The sequence below is a fragment of the Rhopalosiphum padi genome, chromosome 1, assembly GCF_020882245.1.
Source record: "Rhopalosiphum padi isolate XX-2018 chromosome 1, ASM2088224v1, whole genome shotgun sequence".
Lineage (NCBI taxonomy): Eukaryota > Metazoa > Arthropoda > Insecta > Hemiptera > Aphididae > Rhopalosiphum > Rhopalosiphum padi.
Genome location: NC_083597.1, coordinates 85,559,023 through 85,576,214, shown reverse-complemented (window position 1 = coordinate 85,576,214; position 17,192 = coordinate 85,559,023). Strand labels below are relative to the sequence as shown.

Genomic DNA, 17,192 nt, shown 5'->3' with positions numbered 1-17,192 from the left:
TAAGAGTGTAACAACAACTAGCTGTTAACAGTAAACGTGATTTATTGTCATGTATATTGTATAATAGTTATGTTATAAAACATGCGATTGCAGCCGACGGACACAAAAAACGTATCGTCAACCGATATGACAGGTATATGCGGCATTCGGTAGTGAACGGTTTTATTGCAGTCAGCATATTATACCATTATCAATTATTATCAAGTTATACGGACTGTTGCACGTCCGTTTGCGCGTATACCGCAGCTATGCTCGCCCATATAATGTGTATGCTTTATCCTTGTGTTTCGTCATTATTTTCAACTACATAATATAACCTTGCCACTCATTATTTATAACGTTAAAGTTCTAAAAATAAAGAAAACCGGTTATCGCGGAGTGAGTATAGTCTCATGAGTCATTAATACTCGACGTCTAAATAATGTGTACAAATATCATACCGAATTTCGCGTATTTCGTGTCAAACGAGAAAAAAGTGTTGTATTCCCGGATCCCCGCGTTCCGCCAGTCGTCCACAACTACTCGCATGTCAATATTTTTGTAATGCCCATCAGTCCGATGTGTATATATCGTACCATCACTATAATAACTAAGTTGACGACTATTGACTATTATTCAAATACATTTGAAAACTATTTCGCAGCAGACATGTTATACTGTATCGCGTAGACAGGTATTACGTATACCGTATACGTATATACGTATATCGATCTGTCTGTTAGCTACAAGTTCAGCCATTCGCTGTGGTTACTATACAGTGGATATCAGACTGTCCGTATGTACGAGGTTTTTTCGATGAAATTAAACTCGCGTCCTTCTGACTGGAAACTATCAGATTATTTATGACATTTTTATTGAGGTCTTTATATTATAATTGATTATTGGTGAAAATATCGTTTACTCGTACAATAACAACTCTTACAATTTTTAAGTTTTGAAGGTCAATTAAAAAACGAAAACATTAAAAAAAAAAACATCGATATTAATGTAATAAGTTCAACATGTCGAATAAGATCACTAATAATAGATGGTGGTGGGGAATAGGGCAAAGGGCCCGGTCTGTACATTGGTATTTATCGAAATTACGTTTATGAATTATTATGATATTCACGTGCATGATAAAATAGGAACATGACGAACAATACATGTTATGCGCGCATCGTTGTATAACAATATTAATATAGTATAGTTGCTGGATTTCTTTTTCGAAAAAAAATCTCATAATATTTTATTTTTCGGACGTAACGGTGCTGTCATCGCGTGGTGCACGCACGCGGTGTGCATGTGAGGTACCCACTCGGCATATGATATACATAATAATATCATTATAATATAGTAGTGAGACTACGTGATATTTTTTCGGAAAAAATAATAAATGAATAAACGATAAAAAAAATAGACTAATCACAAAACATTTTTTTTTTTTCTAATCGAGAAGAAAAAAACTTATACAATTATTAACGCGGCCACACGGCGCGTTATTATTATTGTACGTGTTACGACGAATAAAATAATTCAGGGGTGGCCAACGTGGCGACTGCATAAGCACGGATTTATAACGGTTGAAAATCATCTTTTACGATAATTTGACGAACGAAATAAAAATGTTATATGAATTATGGTACTATAAAGTACTTATTAATCGTATAGGAAATAATTGTATTATATTTATATCGAACGAAGTATACCAACTGCAGTTTTACGAACAATAAGGGGTGGGAGTGTAGATCGTGGCCATACGGGTTATACAGTTATATTCCACCCTTCGCTTTTTTTTTTTTAGTAGGCCACATTATAAAAATCTAAAGTGCGGTTTTTTGATTTTTGATCCGTTAGGTTTTTTCCACAGCTTCACCCTCTCCTCCTTCTCACGCCAAAGTTTTGTGTACACCACTGGCTCCACTGGGTCACCCTAAAACGAAACCAAGTCCTAACATATCGCCCAACTACGTTGAGACTAACACCTATTCATCCGATACTTTTCGTTATTGTTTCTTGGGCTCTATCGTCCTTGCCGAATCCGTCGCAAAAACCACGTCGTATTATTTGTTCGGCCAATCCACATAAAACAACAATAACAAATAAGATCCTCCTCCTCCTTCTACTGGACGTATTTTGTCTGGCTCCTCGGCCGCCGCCGCCCGGTCGGTGGTCGGTCGGTCGGCGGCGGCGGCGGCGGCGGTTGTCTACGTCGCGGTCGCCGCGGAGCAGCAGAGCAACCGCAGCTGCGTGCGTCGAACAAAACGCGTCGCGGGTGTCGGCGGTGGCGGCACATCAGTCGCCGAGTCGCGAGTCGCCCAGTCGCGTTTCGATCGGCAACCTCGTCGCACTGTTCCGCCGCCGCCGCCGCAGCCGCAACGCACAATAATAATATTATCACAGCAACAGCAGCAACAATAACAACAACAAAAACTGTGATATCGCCGTATTAACGCGCGCACGTGACAACGACAAAAACTGCATCGGCACGAAACGTGATAATAACATACTAATATTGTACACGTAAAAACGTTTTCCTATTACCGAAAAATCGGCCGTCGCGACCGTGTCGATACAAATCGTCACAATATTGTAATATCGTCTGTTGTCATGGGCCGGCCGTGTAACGTCGAAGTGCGTCGTGCGACGGTCATCACACCGAATTCGCGGTCCTCGGACGCGTCGCAATAACGACGACGACGCCGACCGGTACATATAGTTACGGTATTGTCAATCGAATCGACACGACAGTGGAACACCATCGCCGCCGGACGACGGACAGCCGACGCGACGAGTTTTATGCGCGCCGCAGCGAGACCGCTCGCCACCACCACCGCCGCCACAACGCAGACGCAGCGACACCGTCGCCGCCGACGCCGTCGTCGCATCTTCCTCGACCCGAAACCGTCGGCCGCCCGCGCACGCCATGTACGTGTCGCTGTGCAGGGGAATCCCGGAGAGTTCGTTCAGGTACGACCCCGATGACCGCCACGCGCGCATTGAACAGTCGTCGAGGGGACGCCGAACACACACGATAAAAATATATATCGCGGTGTGCCGCAGTTGTCTGCGTTTTTCACGACACGGGGGGGGGGGGGGTAACAAATTTGCGTTCGGCAGAACCGACTTTGTGTCGACGGTCTTAAAATTAGAGCTTATTCGCCCATTGCACTCGAAGGTATATAAACTCATATATTCTATATATTGGGCACCTCCCGTAGTCATTTGGTAATATATATTGATACGCATTTCAAATATTATTTGCTCGCTCGCGAAAACTATGAACGTTTTAAAATATTTAAGTGTCGATCTTACCAGACGTCTTTGATGGAATGGATGTGTTACCTTTGAGTTCGATCGTTGATAATATCGCAGTCGATTCAGTCTCGTAACACTAAATCGGTTCCGCTAAACGTAAATTTACCTACTACGTTGTACCATCAGTAAGTAAGTGGTGTCACCTACGTTTGCAGGACGTAGACAACACGTTTGGGTTCGGCGTCCTCTCCATAGGCTATACATTCCGTGCAAGCTAATTTCACTCCGAACAGTGGAGTATACACTGTTTTGAACAAATGTTATTATTGGACGATAATAATGTTCGGAACATTGTGTGTCGTGCACCGTATTTCGTCCAGGGCCAATTCCAACGAAACGGCGAAACGCGCGTTCAACAATTTGTTTCGGATCCAAGTACAAGAGATATTGTTTGAGCATATAGTTCAACTTGTCTGTTTGTACGGAAACGAGTATTTACAAATTTACAATACAAGGTGGGATGTATTTACTATTTAGGCGTTTGAGTGGGGAGAATCGAATGAAACTGTTCATGAAAATTATATAAACGTCGTAATAATAATATAATATCATTTTTTGTACGATTTTATAGAGTCTAAACGAATCGAGTTTGACAATTATTTCTCGAAGAAAATAATAACGCAAAATGTCCACCGATTACATTGTTTTTATTGTCGTTTCGAGTCGTCTGCATAAAAATTGATCTCCATAAAATTTACCGACCAGACGCCACATGCCCTGCAATATTATAATATTATAAAACAACCGTCGGATTTATTTTCACGTCTCGACAAACGTCGACCGGTAGGGTATACCGTTTACGCTCTCACGTGATTCGAAAAATTACGATTTACAAACCGATCGTGTCATAATTCATAATAATATATAAATTACTATAGTATATCTCTAGAATCCGCACGTGTGTGACGACGACGGTCATGGTGTTGGTGCGATGTAGTTTATATGGCTCGAGCTGGGGTGTTTGATATTTAAGCCCAACGATCGTGATGATATACAACAATATATTATAATGACGGCATAGTGTATGGTGACGAGTAGTCGTATCGCGTACCGCCGCACACTCGTACGCAGAGTGTGAGCAAGAGAAATGGCATGCGAGTGAGTGAGAAGGGAAGAAAACAAATTCCAATTGGCCGGCGAACCCCTAAAACTGTACAGTTGGTTTACTATATATAAATGATATATAATATATATATATATTGCATTACGGACGACGGCACTGGGGTTTCGTCGTCGAAATGAATAATATAATGATCACGATGATGATGATAATAATAATAATAATAATAATAATATTATTAGATGGTGTGACGTACGTGCGACGTATAAAATTATAATACTGTTAGGTTTTTGGCGCCAAAAAAAATATAATATAATACTGTTTTCACTGTTATTCGAGACGAAAGATGATTTCACCGTCGAGAAAGCAGCGAGTCGCGTGTTTCTGTGTGTTCGCATATTTTGTGCACCGAGAAAACCACGCGGCGCAGATGCCAGGAAAGAGTAACGACAACAACAAACTGGATGGGTCGGAAGGATGGAGACAGAAAACGATTTTTATTATGCGCGTGTGTTATAGAGGTATACAAGTGACGTCACTCCCACGTGGACGCCCGAGCTGTTGACTGTATTGTTGTAGTATGGTAGTCGTGTACGTATAATAGTATAATGTGCGCGTTGCAGTTGCATTACACGAGTCCACGACGCAGTGGCATACAGAGTGATTCAACAAGCATGCCCACCCCCTCCCCTTTAACATCGTACAATGCATTTATTCGGGTTCTGATAATTGGAATTTTCAAGTGTTCGTAAAGACGACAATATGATTTTTTTTTTTTTGTATACTATTTGTGGTGTCCAGGAGCTAATTAAACTTTTTTTCAAACTTAAACCTCCCCCCTTTTTTTATGAATTATTAAGCAGATTATTTTTTTTGAAAATGTTGATGCGTCTAAAATCTATAAAACAATATTTTAACGTGAAATTTCAAAGTCAATAAACTTTGTATAAATAGTACGGATAATAATTATTAATAATGATTCGGCGTAAAATACAAAATAGTTGTAATTTATTATTTTCAGTCTTTGTTGTTATAACTTATAACGTATCCTAACCGAATTTAGGACCTGTTGGCCAGTCTCGAGTAGCATTTGTAAATACGCTGCCCGGACAACGTTTACAAATAACAAAACATTAATACTATAATTTTCAAATCGTTATAAGTTATAACCCACATATTTTTCGAATCTATTATCACGTGGTTTAATATACTAAGGGTAGTACACAAAATTAAATAAAGAACTTAAAAACTATACTATAACTATAACTTTAGTTAACTATAAATATAACTTTATAACTTGTTCAAATTTTAATTTAAATACATTAACATTTTTAAAAAACCACCTGCTTATAATTTATAATAAATAATTATTTATTATTATTTCTTATATTTAATATGTCCTTGATGTATTTTATTAACCTTCATTCATGATTTAAAAAAGGCAGCTTGAATCATTTTCGAGCTTTCTTAAACGCATTTAAATATCTAAGTAATTTTAATTTTTTTTTTATGTATATTAAAGTATGGTTTTCGAGTATACTTAATTCCAATAGTCAGAACCTGGAAAAATGTATTATTAAAGAATAAATAGAGTCGAGCATGCTTCGTGAATCACTCTAAATATATTATTTAATATGCGTATGTGTGTATTGTATTTTTATACAATTGTAAAGGTTACAACAGTATGAAATATACATTTATAGTAACGTCCCCATTATGTCAAGTCTAAAAATGTGATTTTTAAACATTAAAAAATTCCAGGATGAACCAACTGTTTTAAAAACTATAATTTAATTTAATTGAATATATCATTTTATACAATATGAATTATAAATTCCACAAACACTGATTTTATAATATTTTTCGGACGATCTCTTATACTTGGCAGTGTAGGGACTAGGGACACGTCATCATATTATATTGTTTTTGATATCGCTGTCTAATGTCTATGCTGTGCGATTCTCTTCAGTTAATACTTAATTATCGTTATGTTTTTACTTAAAAGTACGTTTTTTTTTTTTTAATAAATATAAACATACATTCTTAATTCCATATTACTAAGCAGAATATTTTTCTCGGAATTGTATTGAAACCATATTGAATTTTAAATGTCTAGTTAATAAGTTATAATTCATAAAATAAAAATATTTGTTCTTAATTTGATTCTATTAATTAGATAAATATGATATTTAAATTCCCGAAAATATATTTTATTTCAGAGTATGAAATTAAAAATGATTGTTGTCATTAAAAAATGTAAAAACTTTAAAAATGTTATCTCATTTATCAAAATTCTTTGAAAATGGTAAAAGATTTAATTTTTGTATTCTTTAAAGTTGTCTTTTAACGACTTACTGTTATATAAAAAAAGCTTATGAGTGTTCACTGTTAAAATAATCACCCTATATTGTAATTATTACATCAAGTTAAACATGTATAACTATTTCACGTGACTAGGCATTTATTTATAGAATTTTATTATAATATTATGTTTTATTACACACAACGTCGATATACCTATTACGACTGCACCTGCAGACACTCAGTGACCACGGGGCAACAACCTGCGTCGCTTACAATTTATTATAGTCAATACTCAATTACTGTTTATATTTTATTATGTTATTGGACAAATTTTTTCAGTCTTTGCATTATGAAAATAATTTACCTATTCTACAATTATTATCATAATATTATATATTATTTTCATTTATTTGTATTCGAGTTTTAAAAAAAAAAGTATTTAATCTGGTGAGATCTTTTTACATAATTAGTTGATATTAGTACTAGTACAAATTACATTTTAGATTTCATAGCAAATATTATATATCCAAAAAACATTATACCTATTGTAAAATACGTGTTTATACTTTAATAAATAGTTCCTAAGTACTTAGTGCTACTTTAATAAATGGTTTACCATAATTAAAGAAACAATCCAAAAAACCGCAAATATTTTATATTCATATTATATATTGTTGTAAATCGGGATCGAGTAACACAATCGACGAAATTAATAGTAAATAAATTTAATTGTGTTTAACCGCCATTCTGAAAATCACAAATAATGTGTAGTAACATTAATCTGGTGTAATTTCCTTAATGCTATATTAAACAGTGCAACTGCAATGGAAATGATAAGTCAAGTATTACATAAACTGTAAATATCATATGCGTGAGATATTATATAATATTGTAATTATTCATTGGAATACATGTTGAAAAGAATTTATCACTTAAGTCGGTTTACAGAAATTTTGAAAGAAATTTAATTTAATTTTTTTGTCAGTGGATGCTAATATATGTTGTATATACTGTATACTTTAGTACAATACTGATTACAGATATCTATATATTTTCCCGACGATAAATATTAAATATAATTTTAATTCGACAGGTGTAATTCAATAATTATCGTTATAACTACCAACTTATAATTTAAATTATTTGAAATTGTATTTTAAATTTTTCTTGACGTCACCTAGGTATTTGACTCATAAAATACTAATTCGATTAAAATTAAAAACGTCAACACACAGTATTGTTTATTTCGTTTTATTTATATTATGTAGTATCACATGCAAATGTATGATTCAAAATCAAAAGTGAATTTTTTTAGTCGTAATTATATTGGTTGGCTATTATAGTGTCTTGGCAAGAATATTGAAAACACGCGCGAGTGCCATTATAGAATATTTTATAGTCTTATAGAGCGGCTAATTCGTTTCTATTATTCACACTAAACAAAATGTATATATTGTTATATACAGAGCAATTGATTTAAATCTGATAAATTATCAACGTGTATGTACATTTTATTTTTTAACTATCGTTAACTCGTTGTTTATGGATAACATTTTTTTATTTAAATATTTATAGTAATGAATTCGAAAAAGTAAAATTACGTGTTATGTACTTTTTAATAACAAAATAAAAATTTAAGTATTAATTCAATCGGTTTTAAACATTTTGCTTAGTTTGGTTTCTTATAATATGACGAGTATAAAATCATCCCGTGCTCCCGATTTATTGAGGCATCTGATATTTGTATTTTACTCTAAAACAATTACAATATTAACGACATTTAGTACCACTTCGAACTATACTAAATTATAATAATATCTGTACGTAGTATATAGGTATTTTGTTACACAAACAGACAAACTACAGTTTTTAAGATATGGTTTTTTTTTACGTCTACAAGATAATAATTTGTAATAATTTATATAATCAACGTATTTGCATTATACAGTGCCATATATACGTACACAATGTTCTCGGAATTATATTACATTGAATTATTAATGTAATAAGAAATGACTAATGCCTAATGGAAATGATTGCGTATTGATCCAGAGTTGAAATGTGATTATACATCGCTGTATATGTATTATAATATTGTGTATAGTGTGATCCGTAAATTAACTATATTATTTGTATTTGATCGCATTTTTTTGCATATTATTCCTATTATGTTCAATATTTTCATTCAAATGTTGTTTAAAATATGAACATCGTTACCGTTTCACGTTATCTGGGCACTAGGTGTTTCTCGCCCAAGTATTAGCATATATTATTTTGTAACTAGCTTAGAAAATTCTAATATCTAATAGCCTACACTATCGAGAACAGTGCTTTGTAGATGATAACAAACAGATGATCTGGATGAACTGTAGCCTATTAATTTAAAACGTTTGCACAAGGAATAATGTTTACTATTCATGTTAAGTATACGATATTTATTAAATTAAAAAAAAAAAAAGTATATTTGCTAAACTATTGATCATTTTATTGAAGTCTGTTAACACAATAATTACTTGCGGATATAATTACTGAATAATATCGCACTTCGCACATCATTAATACTTACCGTTATGAGTCACCAATAATTTAAAAATCATTGAAAAATAAATTCACGAATTAAAATATATTTAACAACTATATGTCTATATTATATTTTAATTCCAAAAGTTAACATAAGTGTAATATTATATATTATATTATATATTTTAATAGTCGTGGATAATCAGCAATTGACGTTCATGTTTGGACACGAGTACCTTTATAACTTATACGCTATATACCTGTATATTATTATGGTTTATAACATTGTTACCTATATTATTAACGTAGGTAGTACAAGTTCATAATTAATTATTCTAACCACAAACGACAATTACAGCTTTGACAAGGAAAAAGTAGTGTGTATAAACATATTCTAAATTATAATATATAATACGGAAAAAAAGTCGAACATTCAAAACAATATCACTATTATAATATATGGAATCGGTTACTGTCTATGCAACAGTTACGTAATAATAATAATTGTTTTACTTAAATGTACCTATCGTTTCCGTATAATCACTGAAACTATACAATGCGATGTGGGTGTATTTAATAAAATATTTGTTTTACGTATACAATTTACAACTATAATTATCTTCATGTGCAGTGTGTACACACGGTTTACGTTCAATTTAACCGTAGAAAACACATTTTTTAAGTTCTTGCGGAATAATGTAAATTACTATCATGTGCAACTTTACTAAATGATAATAATATAATTTAGATATATCAATAAAATGAAATAATTGCAACCTGTTGTATTATATAATTTTATCACGCACTTTTCGAATCAATTTAGGAGGACGCTACCCTGCAATGCATTTGTTGTGGAAAATAGGGTTTACGTGAATGAACATCACTCTAAAAGCTGTGATATTACTAAAATCACCAAATTTGCATCATAGCAGAGGGAAATATTATCTATACTTAGTCATGTTGATTTTTTGTGGACTGACCTAATTGTTTTTTTAAAATTTTAGGTTTTTTTTTAATATTTTTCAATAAATGATTAAAGTTATCGAACTTTTAACGAACGTCTTAACACAGATAATATATTCCTCTATAACCTGTAAAAGATTGGTGATTTTATAATAATCGTTACAAGATACTTTAGTTTTGATGAACCATTTTTGTTAAAAAAAAAAAAAAACAACAGAATGTTACACTTTTAGACAAATATTTATTTTGAGCAGCACATTCTAATATAGTATACGCATACACACATGTTTGAAAAAAATATAAACTCGTTTTATAGTTGTGTGACTTGGGCGACAAAATACATTTTGTTTTGTATATATTATTTGCGTGTCTTGTTGTCTTCTTAGTAAATTTTGTTTTTTATTTTTAATATTATAATTTTTGTCTCATTTCCGAGAAATATTATGCAATTAAAAATTCTAATAATTTTTACAAATTCACATTACTTTATAGACGATACTATAACACTATCATTAGATAAAATATATAGTTCTAGTTAAATTAATAGTCACATAATATATATATAACCTTATGCCTTTATGGGCTTTATGAATAGGTAAGCGAATCGATAGCGGCTGAACCGCTCTGTAAATGAATATTGTGCAGCTGATAAAAATATGTTTGCTATCGAATACTGTCCACGTGTGGTCACAATCGCAAAGTTTATTCCGTATAAATTATTGTCGTGACTGGCGAACTTCGACCGTTATGTGATTTGTGATTTCGTAGTTAATTTATAGTAACTGAAATAATAATACGCACTACGCCTAGATAAATATAATCAATTTGTAATCGATCATTTTGATTTTTGTTCAATTAATTACTTAAAAATCTTATATTAATTTATAGCATTGTTTGAAGTTTTATCGGACAGTAATATTATATTATACCTGTCCTAATATTTAATAATACGGTGGTAGTACCTAATAAGTATTGCTATAACAGGTCGGCCACTATTTTAGTATATACAGTACGATTCGTTTAATTTTCAGTATGGATTACTAAAATGAAAATGGACACCTAGTATGATTTACAAAATGGTTTAGTTATTTTCCAAAAAAATTTATTTTTTCTTTCGACAAACTATTTGCACGTTTTATTTTGGCTCGACTGAAATACAATAAAAAGTGCAGTATGTTTTTTTTTTAAATAAGGATTGCTACTGGCGTCTGGCGTCAATTCATAATACGTACTAAATATTTGAACGAGCCATTAATTTTTTTAATTTATACTAAACGCATACAAATAAATGCGGTAGATAATCCCATAACCATCTAATGAGATAAAAATATTTTTGAACGGACGTCTTAGACCGATGTTATATTATATGAATGATAATTAATTAATATATTACTATTTACTACTATATACATACCTTCTGCTACCGACTAGTGTCCTATAAGACAAGCAATCAATACATTTACATTAAAATGTTTTATAATTAATAATGGCTGCAGCTGCAAATACGTATTAATAACTTAAATATTATTATGCTAATATTATGCTATGCACTATGAGCTGATACTTTCGTAATATAACTTGTTAATCAAGAGGAGACAGTCGACAGATATCAAATTTAGCGTATATTTTAATTTATTGTGACGTGTAATTATTTCGTAAGCAAATAAGGTATTTAATGGAAATCATTTTGGACAGGTAGTTTTTTTTATGATATGCATATTATATTTGCATGAATAATTTTTTATTGAATTAAATCTACTAATAAATTTATAGTGTTTTTATTTTTTCTTAATAAAGAAGTGAATCGTAAACGGTTTTCATTTGTTATTCAAATTAATACAGAAAAAGTAATTAAATTTAAAATAAAAATTGTCAAATATAATTTTTTAATTTCGTTATCGAGTATGAAAAATTAATTTAACTTAAATAAAAGATGAATTTTGATATTTTCAATTCAATAAATTAATTTAAATATATTTGCAAGCTCTAATAAGCCACTTGTCGAAGTTGTAGTTTTAATAATATGTTTTTACAATTCCATAAACTTGATCTATTTTGTAAACGACGTGTGTATTGAAATGATTACTTATTATGTTAAAAACCTTGATATCAATTGCCTAAAATAAAGACTATTATTATTTATTAACATCTCAATGTACATAGCTGTAGTGGACCACGTATTTCGTTGAATGGCACTGTCAATTTGTAATATACGCTTAAATAATTTCAAATTTTTTAGATAATTATTATTAATTAGTTCAATTGATATATTGATACAATTTTATATACGTTTGGAAAACAAACTCTAACTGTATAATAGTTATGAATAATATATTATTAACGCAAGGGTTTCCTTGTTATATTATGTGGCACTTTTAATTAGCGTTCTCAATTTAAAACTTTCTTCGTGTCGTTTAAAATAAAAAAAAAACCACTAGCTCTTAAATTTGTTTGCTTTAAACGTATATCATATAACTATTGCTTATATTTTAAACGCGAATTCACAATATGGCGATAATAATATAATACCAGCATATGAATCGATCGAAGTACACGTTATTATTGAACTGTATGTTTATTATATTCGATCTCGCAGAAAATGTGAAAGTTACAACAGTTTGTTTTTCTATTAGTTAATAACTAATTAATTTTCAGTATCATACAATCATAATAATACATCGAAATGTATTGAATATAGCATATTATATATATTGATGCGTGTACTCTTTATAGCGTATACTTTATCAAGTTTAAGCGTTCAGGTACAACGAACCTTGACCCGATCTCATTAGAATATACCTAATATATTTCAACAATGATTTATGTTTGGTTAATTATATTCTTGTCGATTATTATAATATTTATTGGCTATAGTAAGTGGTATTAAAAACACTTTCTAGAAGACTTTTTTTCATCGATTATCTAAACATTCCAAACAATAGCATTTTAATCCACGGGGGATAAATATACTACGATAATTAATAATCTGATAGTCGATACTGTACGTGTCGAGAATAATATGGCAATATTACCTATGTATTATATAGACATTATTTAGTTTTTTGTTAATTGTTCCTAAATAACAATTTACTTTTATAAAAGAATAATAAAGAAATCGAAATTATTTATCGATATTATCGATAAGGGCCTAAAGTTATTTCAAATATTCATAATTATAACTACATAGCTATACATACTATATAATATATTATAATTATTAATGCATATAATATTCTCATTCCCAGTACAGTGTTTAATATATGAATTTAATATAATATTTAAAGTTTTAAACTTAACGTTGAAAGTTTATTTCATAAAAATAAACTTTATTTTTTGAAAACAAATATTTTGATGACTTAATCGAAACGTGAATTAATATTATACAGCTATTATTTGTGTACGTATTTCAAATCGTCGTTTAGTTTATATTAATATTTAATATTGACCAATATCAACACAATAACGATTGACTGAGTTCAGTACACTCCTTCAGTCCTATCATACCATAAGTGGGTCAGTATTAAATGAGAGAAACGAACTGAAAATTATCTCGATCGTGGAATAAATAATAAAATCTAAATGTTCACGAACAGAATATTTATTAGATATTTTTTTTATTCTTGGATGGGGCGAAGAGTTATACTCTCTTATTTGCGATGTTGAAACTTGTTTTCACTTAAATATTAATTTTCATTTCATTACATTGTCTACAGTGTCTACACCACATGGTTAAATTATCACTTACCAGTATTCCGCTTAGTGACTGGTGAATGAAAAAATCTATTCTCATTTTGCTGCTATAGTATTATTAATATTATTATACTGCTGCACTATACATATCGAGTGCTGTTGTATTTATTTTTTATTATTATTTTGTTTAAGACAGTAATTAAATGTTAATACATTTAAAAACATTAAATATTATACTATAAATTAATATCATAAAAATAAAAACCTAAAATTTGGTCATCATGACCTTAGATTGTCTATTCTTTGAACCTCATCATCCTTATCCATTGTAATATATAAACATTATAAACCCATAATATTTTTTTTTCACAAAATAATTATTATAATAATTGTATTCTTTATAATATTTAAAGAGTAATATGTTTATACTTCCAAGTTTCAAATGGATGTACTTATTTGTTTTAACAGATATGTTCCCTATAATAGGTACACTGTTCACATAAAGAAGTAGATAATTAAATAATAATAAATTGTTATGTGAACTATGTACTTGAATATTTTCAGTCTTTTGTGTTGTAATTTTGTAAATATATTACCTACCAAAAAATATGTATAAATAGTCTTAGTGTAAATATAATGAAATATATGGATTATGTATACATTTATGTAACATCTGTCATTGGCATGCATTATTTTACTTTGAAATAAATTAACCATTTATTGCATATAGTATATACAATATACATAATATATGTATATTTGTAGTTAATTGTGTACGTTTAAACTATGGAAAACAAATAATAAAACATTTTACGTTAATTTCGTTTATTAAATAAAAAACAGAGACATTCATATTATAAACATTAAAATATACAATTGAAATGTTTTTATTCTCAACCAGTTTGAATTAATAGTTCAATATAGTTCACAATTTATAAATAGAATTTCAAAAAATAGATTATATTATTTAATTAATAAATTTTATCATCATTATTATTATTACTATTTGTATCTATAGCGAGATAAACCTACTTTGCTTGGTTTAATAACGTTTACTGATATCAAACCGCCTCCCACCTATAATTGTACAAACGACCTTTCCACAGTAATACTGTGTACCTGTTAATAAAAATAATAATTCGTATAAAACCTAGAAATGTAAATGTTTTATAAAAAACGAATGCGTAGTATGTACTATATGGTACCCCACGTCACCACTCGTGTATATAATATTACAATAATAATTCATGTATCCGATGTAAAACGGAATGGTAAGTATTATAATAATATGATTATTTGATAAAATTCACTAGTTGTTATAATATTATATGTTTATATTTTATATATAATATGATATGATTATCTTATTATTAAAATTATTTATTTATTTGGTGGTTTATTCATGTAATAAGCACTTCAGTTGTAACACTATAGGTACTACATTAGCGAATTATCTGATATAACAGAGTGTGCTATTTCCTAATTAATTTTGAGATAAGATAGAACCTATAGGACTAAATATCGCAACTCTTAAAGTCTAAACCATTAGTAATATCGTGGTGTTTCAACACAATTTTTCTTTTAAATATAATAAACTATTTTTCACCCACGAAATGTATGTTATCTATAGTCAAGATCGATATAAAATTAGATGGAAGAGCCACGATCGTATTATAAAAAAAAAAATAAAAATGTTTCGATTAGCTTTCAAACTCTTATCGCTCAAATGTCTGTACAATATACTCCTACTTAAACTTATAGAGGTGAAAACTCATGTATTAGCGAGTTTTGTAGAAATGTCTTAAGTTAATATAATATAATCTGTAGACAGACAGGTAATTTTTCATATTTTTTAAAATAGATTTTTATTATTGTTAGATGACCTTTAGTCTATATTTATAACTTATAAGGTTTCATTAAACTGTAAGAAAACCGTACATGTATATTGTAGTTTGTGCCTTATTGTTGTAGCCATAATTTGATATCGCAATATAACAAAAGTATACATTATTAAAACAAACTGAATAGCGTCACTTATTACAGTAAAATATTGGTATTTTTTTTAATTTTAAATATTTGTGTACATTAATTTTCTAAGCTATTTGTCTATTTGTTCAATACCATTTTTCTAGATTTAAAGTGTCTCTAAAACGCGTGATTGATTAAAAAAAAATATATACCTATATTTTTTAAGTAACTGTCAACGATTTACCGTTAAGCTAATGTCGATTTGAACGAAATAGCATTGATAATATTACAATAAAGTCGTAACCCTAGGTATCGATAAAATATATTATTCGCTATTCAGAAGTGAACACCTGTAATAAAATATCTCTATACACCGAATAATAATGTAGAAGGCAATGGACTTATAACGATTTAAATCATTATCAAACTAATCAGTATTAGTTGTTAAGTCATTAAGTACGGTAATTAGTTCGGTGGTTCTGACAACGAGTGGTTACTAAGTGTATTCGTTTTATACTTACTGTGTGTATGTAAAAATCACCAGTATACAACCGAAACAAAATTTATGTGTTCTTCTTGGAAGTTTCACATAGATTTTTGGGAACGCAGAAAGTCGTCGATTACTTAAATGATCAGTTCAAGTCTGCGGACAGTTTTGAAGTAAGCGTTTAGATAACATTAACGATAATATTAATAAGTTGGCATTATTTTAGAATGCGTCAAATTAAAATATTGCATTGCTGTAGTTATTTTTTATTTCCTTTGAATAGCAGTAGTCAAGCACCATAATAAATAATATAACATATAAGTGCACATTTCACGAATTTAATTTGCGCGTGTTATATTTAACTAATGATTTTATAAATTAAAATGAATAATTGTAAACAAATAATCGCGAATTAGTGTTAAATCATATTCAAATACGATTGTATAGTTATTTGTGTGTCAACTTTACACTCCGTAGAAGTAGATCATAAATGTCACCTGACACATATTATAATTTATTATATTATGCTTATTATGGTTACAATTAATATTTAATTGTGTTACACGTGTTATTAGTTATAAACTATTATGTTTTATAAAGTATTAAATGTAATTTTTCCAAGTTTAAAATTTGATGAAAACAAGTATACGTTTTCCGATCACTATCGTAGAAGACATATTGTGTAGATATCATATTTTTTCATAGGACAAAAAACAAATACGGTGATTAAGGGGATTCGATTCCAACTGTTTTTAAGGAGTTTTGTATAGGCAATTTATAAGGTATATTCGCGTTTGGTAAGTAATCGTTAGTAAATACAACTGAAATGTAAAAAAATAACGAGACTCTTTTGTGCGTGAATGCAAATAATCGTATATTTCACTTAAAAACAAGACGTACTTT

The 17,192-nt window shown here is 30.0% G+C and overlaps 1 protein-coding gene and 1 long non-coding RNA gene across 3 annotated transcripts in view; one reads left to right on the top strand and one right to left on the bottom strand.

The window, feature by feature from the left end:
* The window catches only part of LOC132932435 (uncharacterized), a 31,010-nt gene that overhangs the window by 10,517 nt on the left and 3,301 nt on the right, over window positions 1–17,192 (bottom strand). The window lies entirely within an intron of this gene.
* The window catches only part of LOC132932430 (facilitated trehalose transporter Tret1-like), a 41,963-nt gene continuing 27,061 nt past the window's right edge, over window positions 2,291–17,192 (top strand). Inside the window, exon 1 of one of the 2 annotated variants that reach the window (XM_060998805.1) lies at window positions 2,291–2,949. In XM_060998805.1, coding sequence (XP_060854788.1) covers window positions 2,906–2,949 — 44 coding nt within the window. In that variant the 5' untranslated portion in view covers window positions 2,291–2,905. Of the gene's footprint in view, window positions 2,950–16,279; window positions 16,463–17,192 lie in introns of those variants that run through there. The other variant, XM_060998806.1, reaches the window with a different exon arrangement.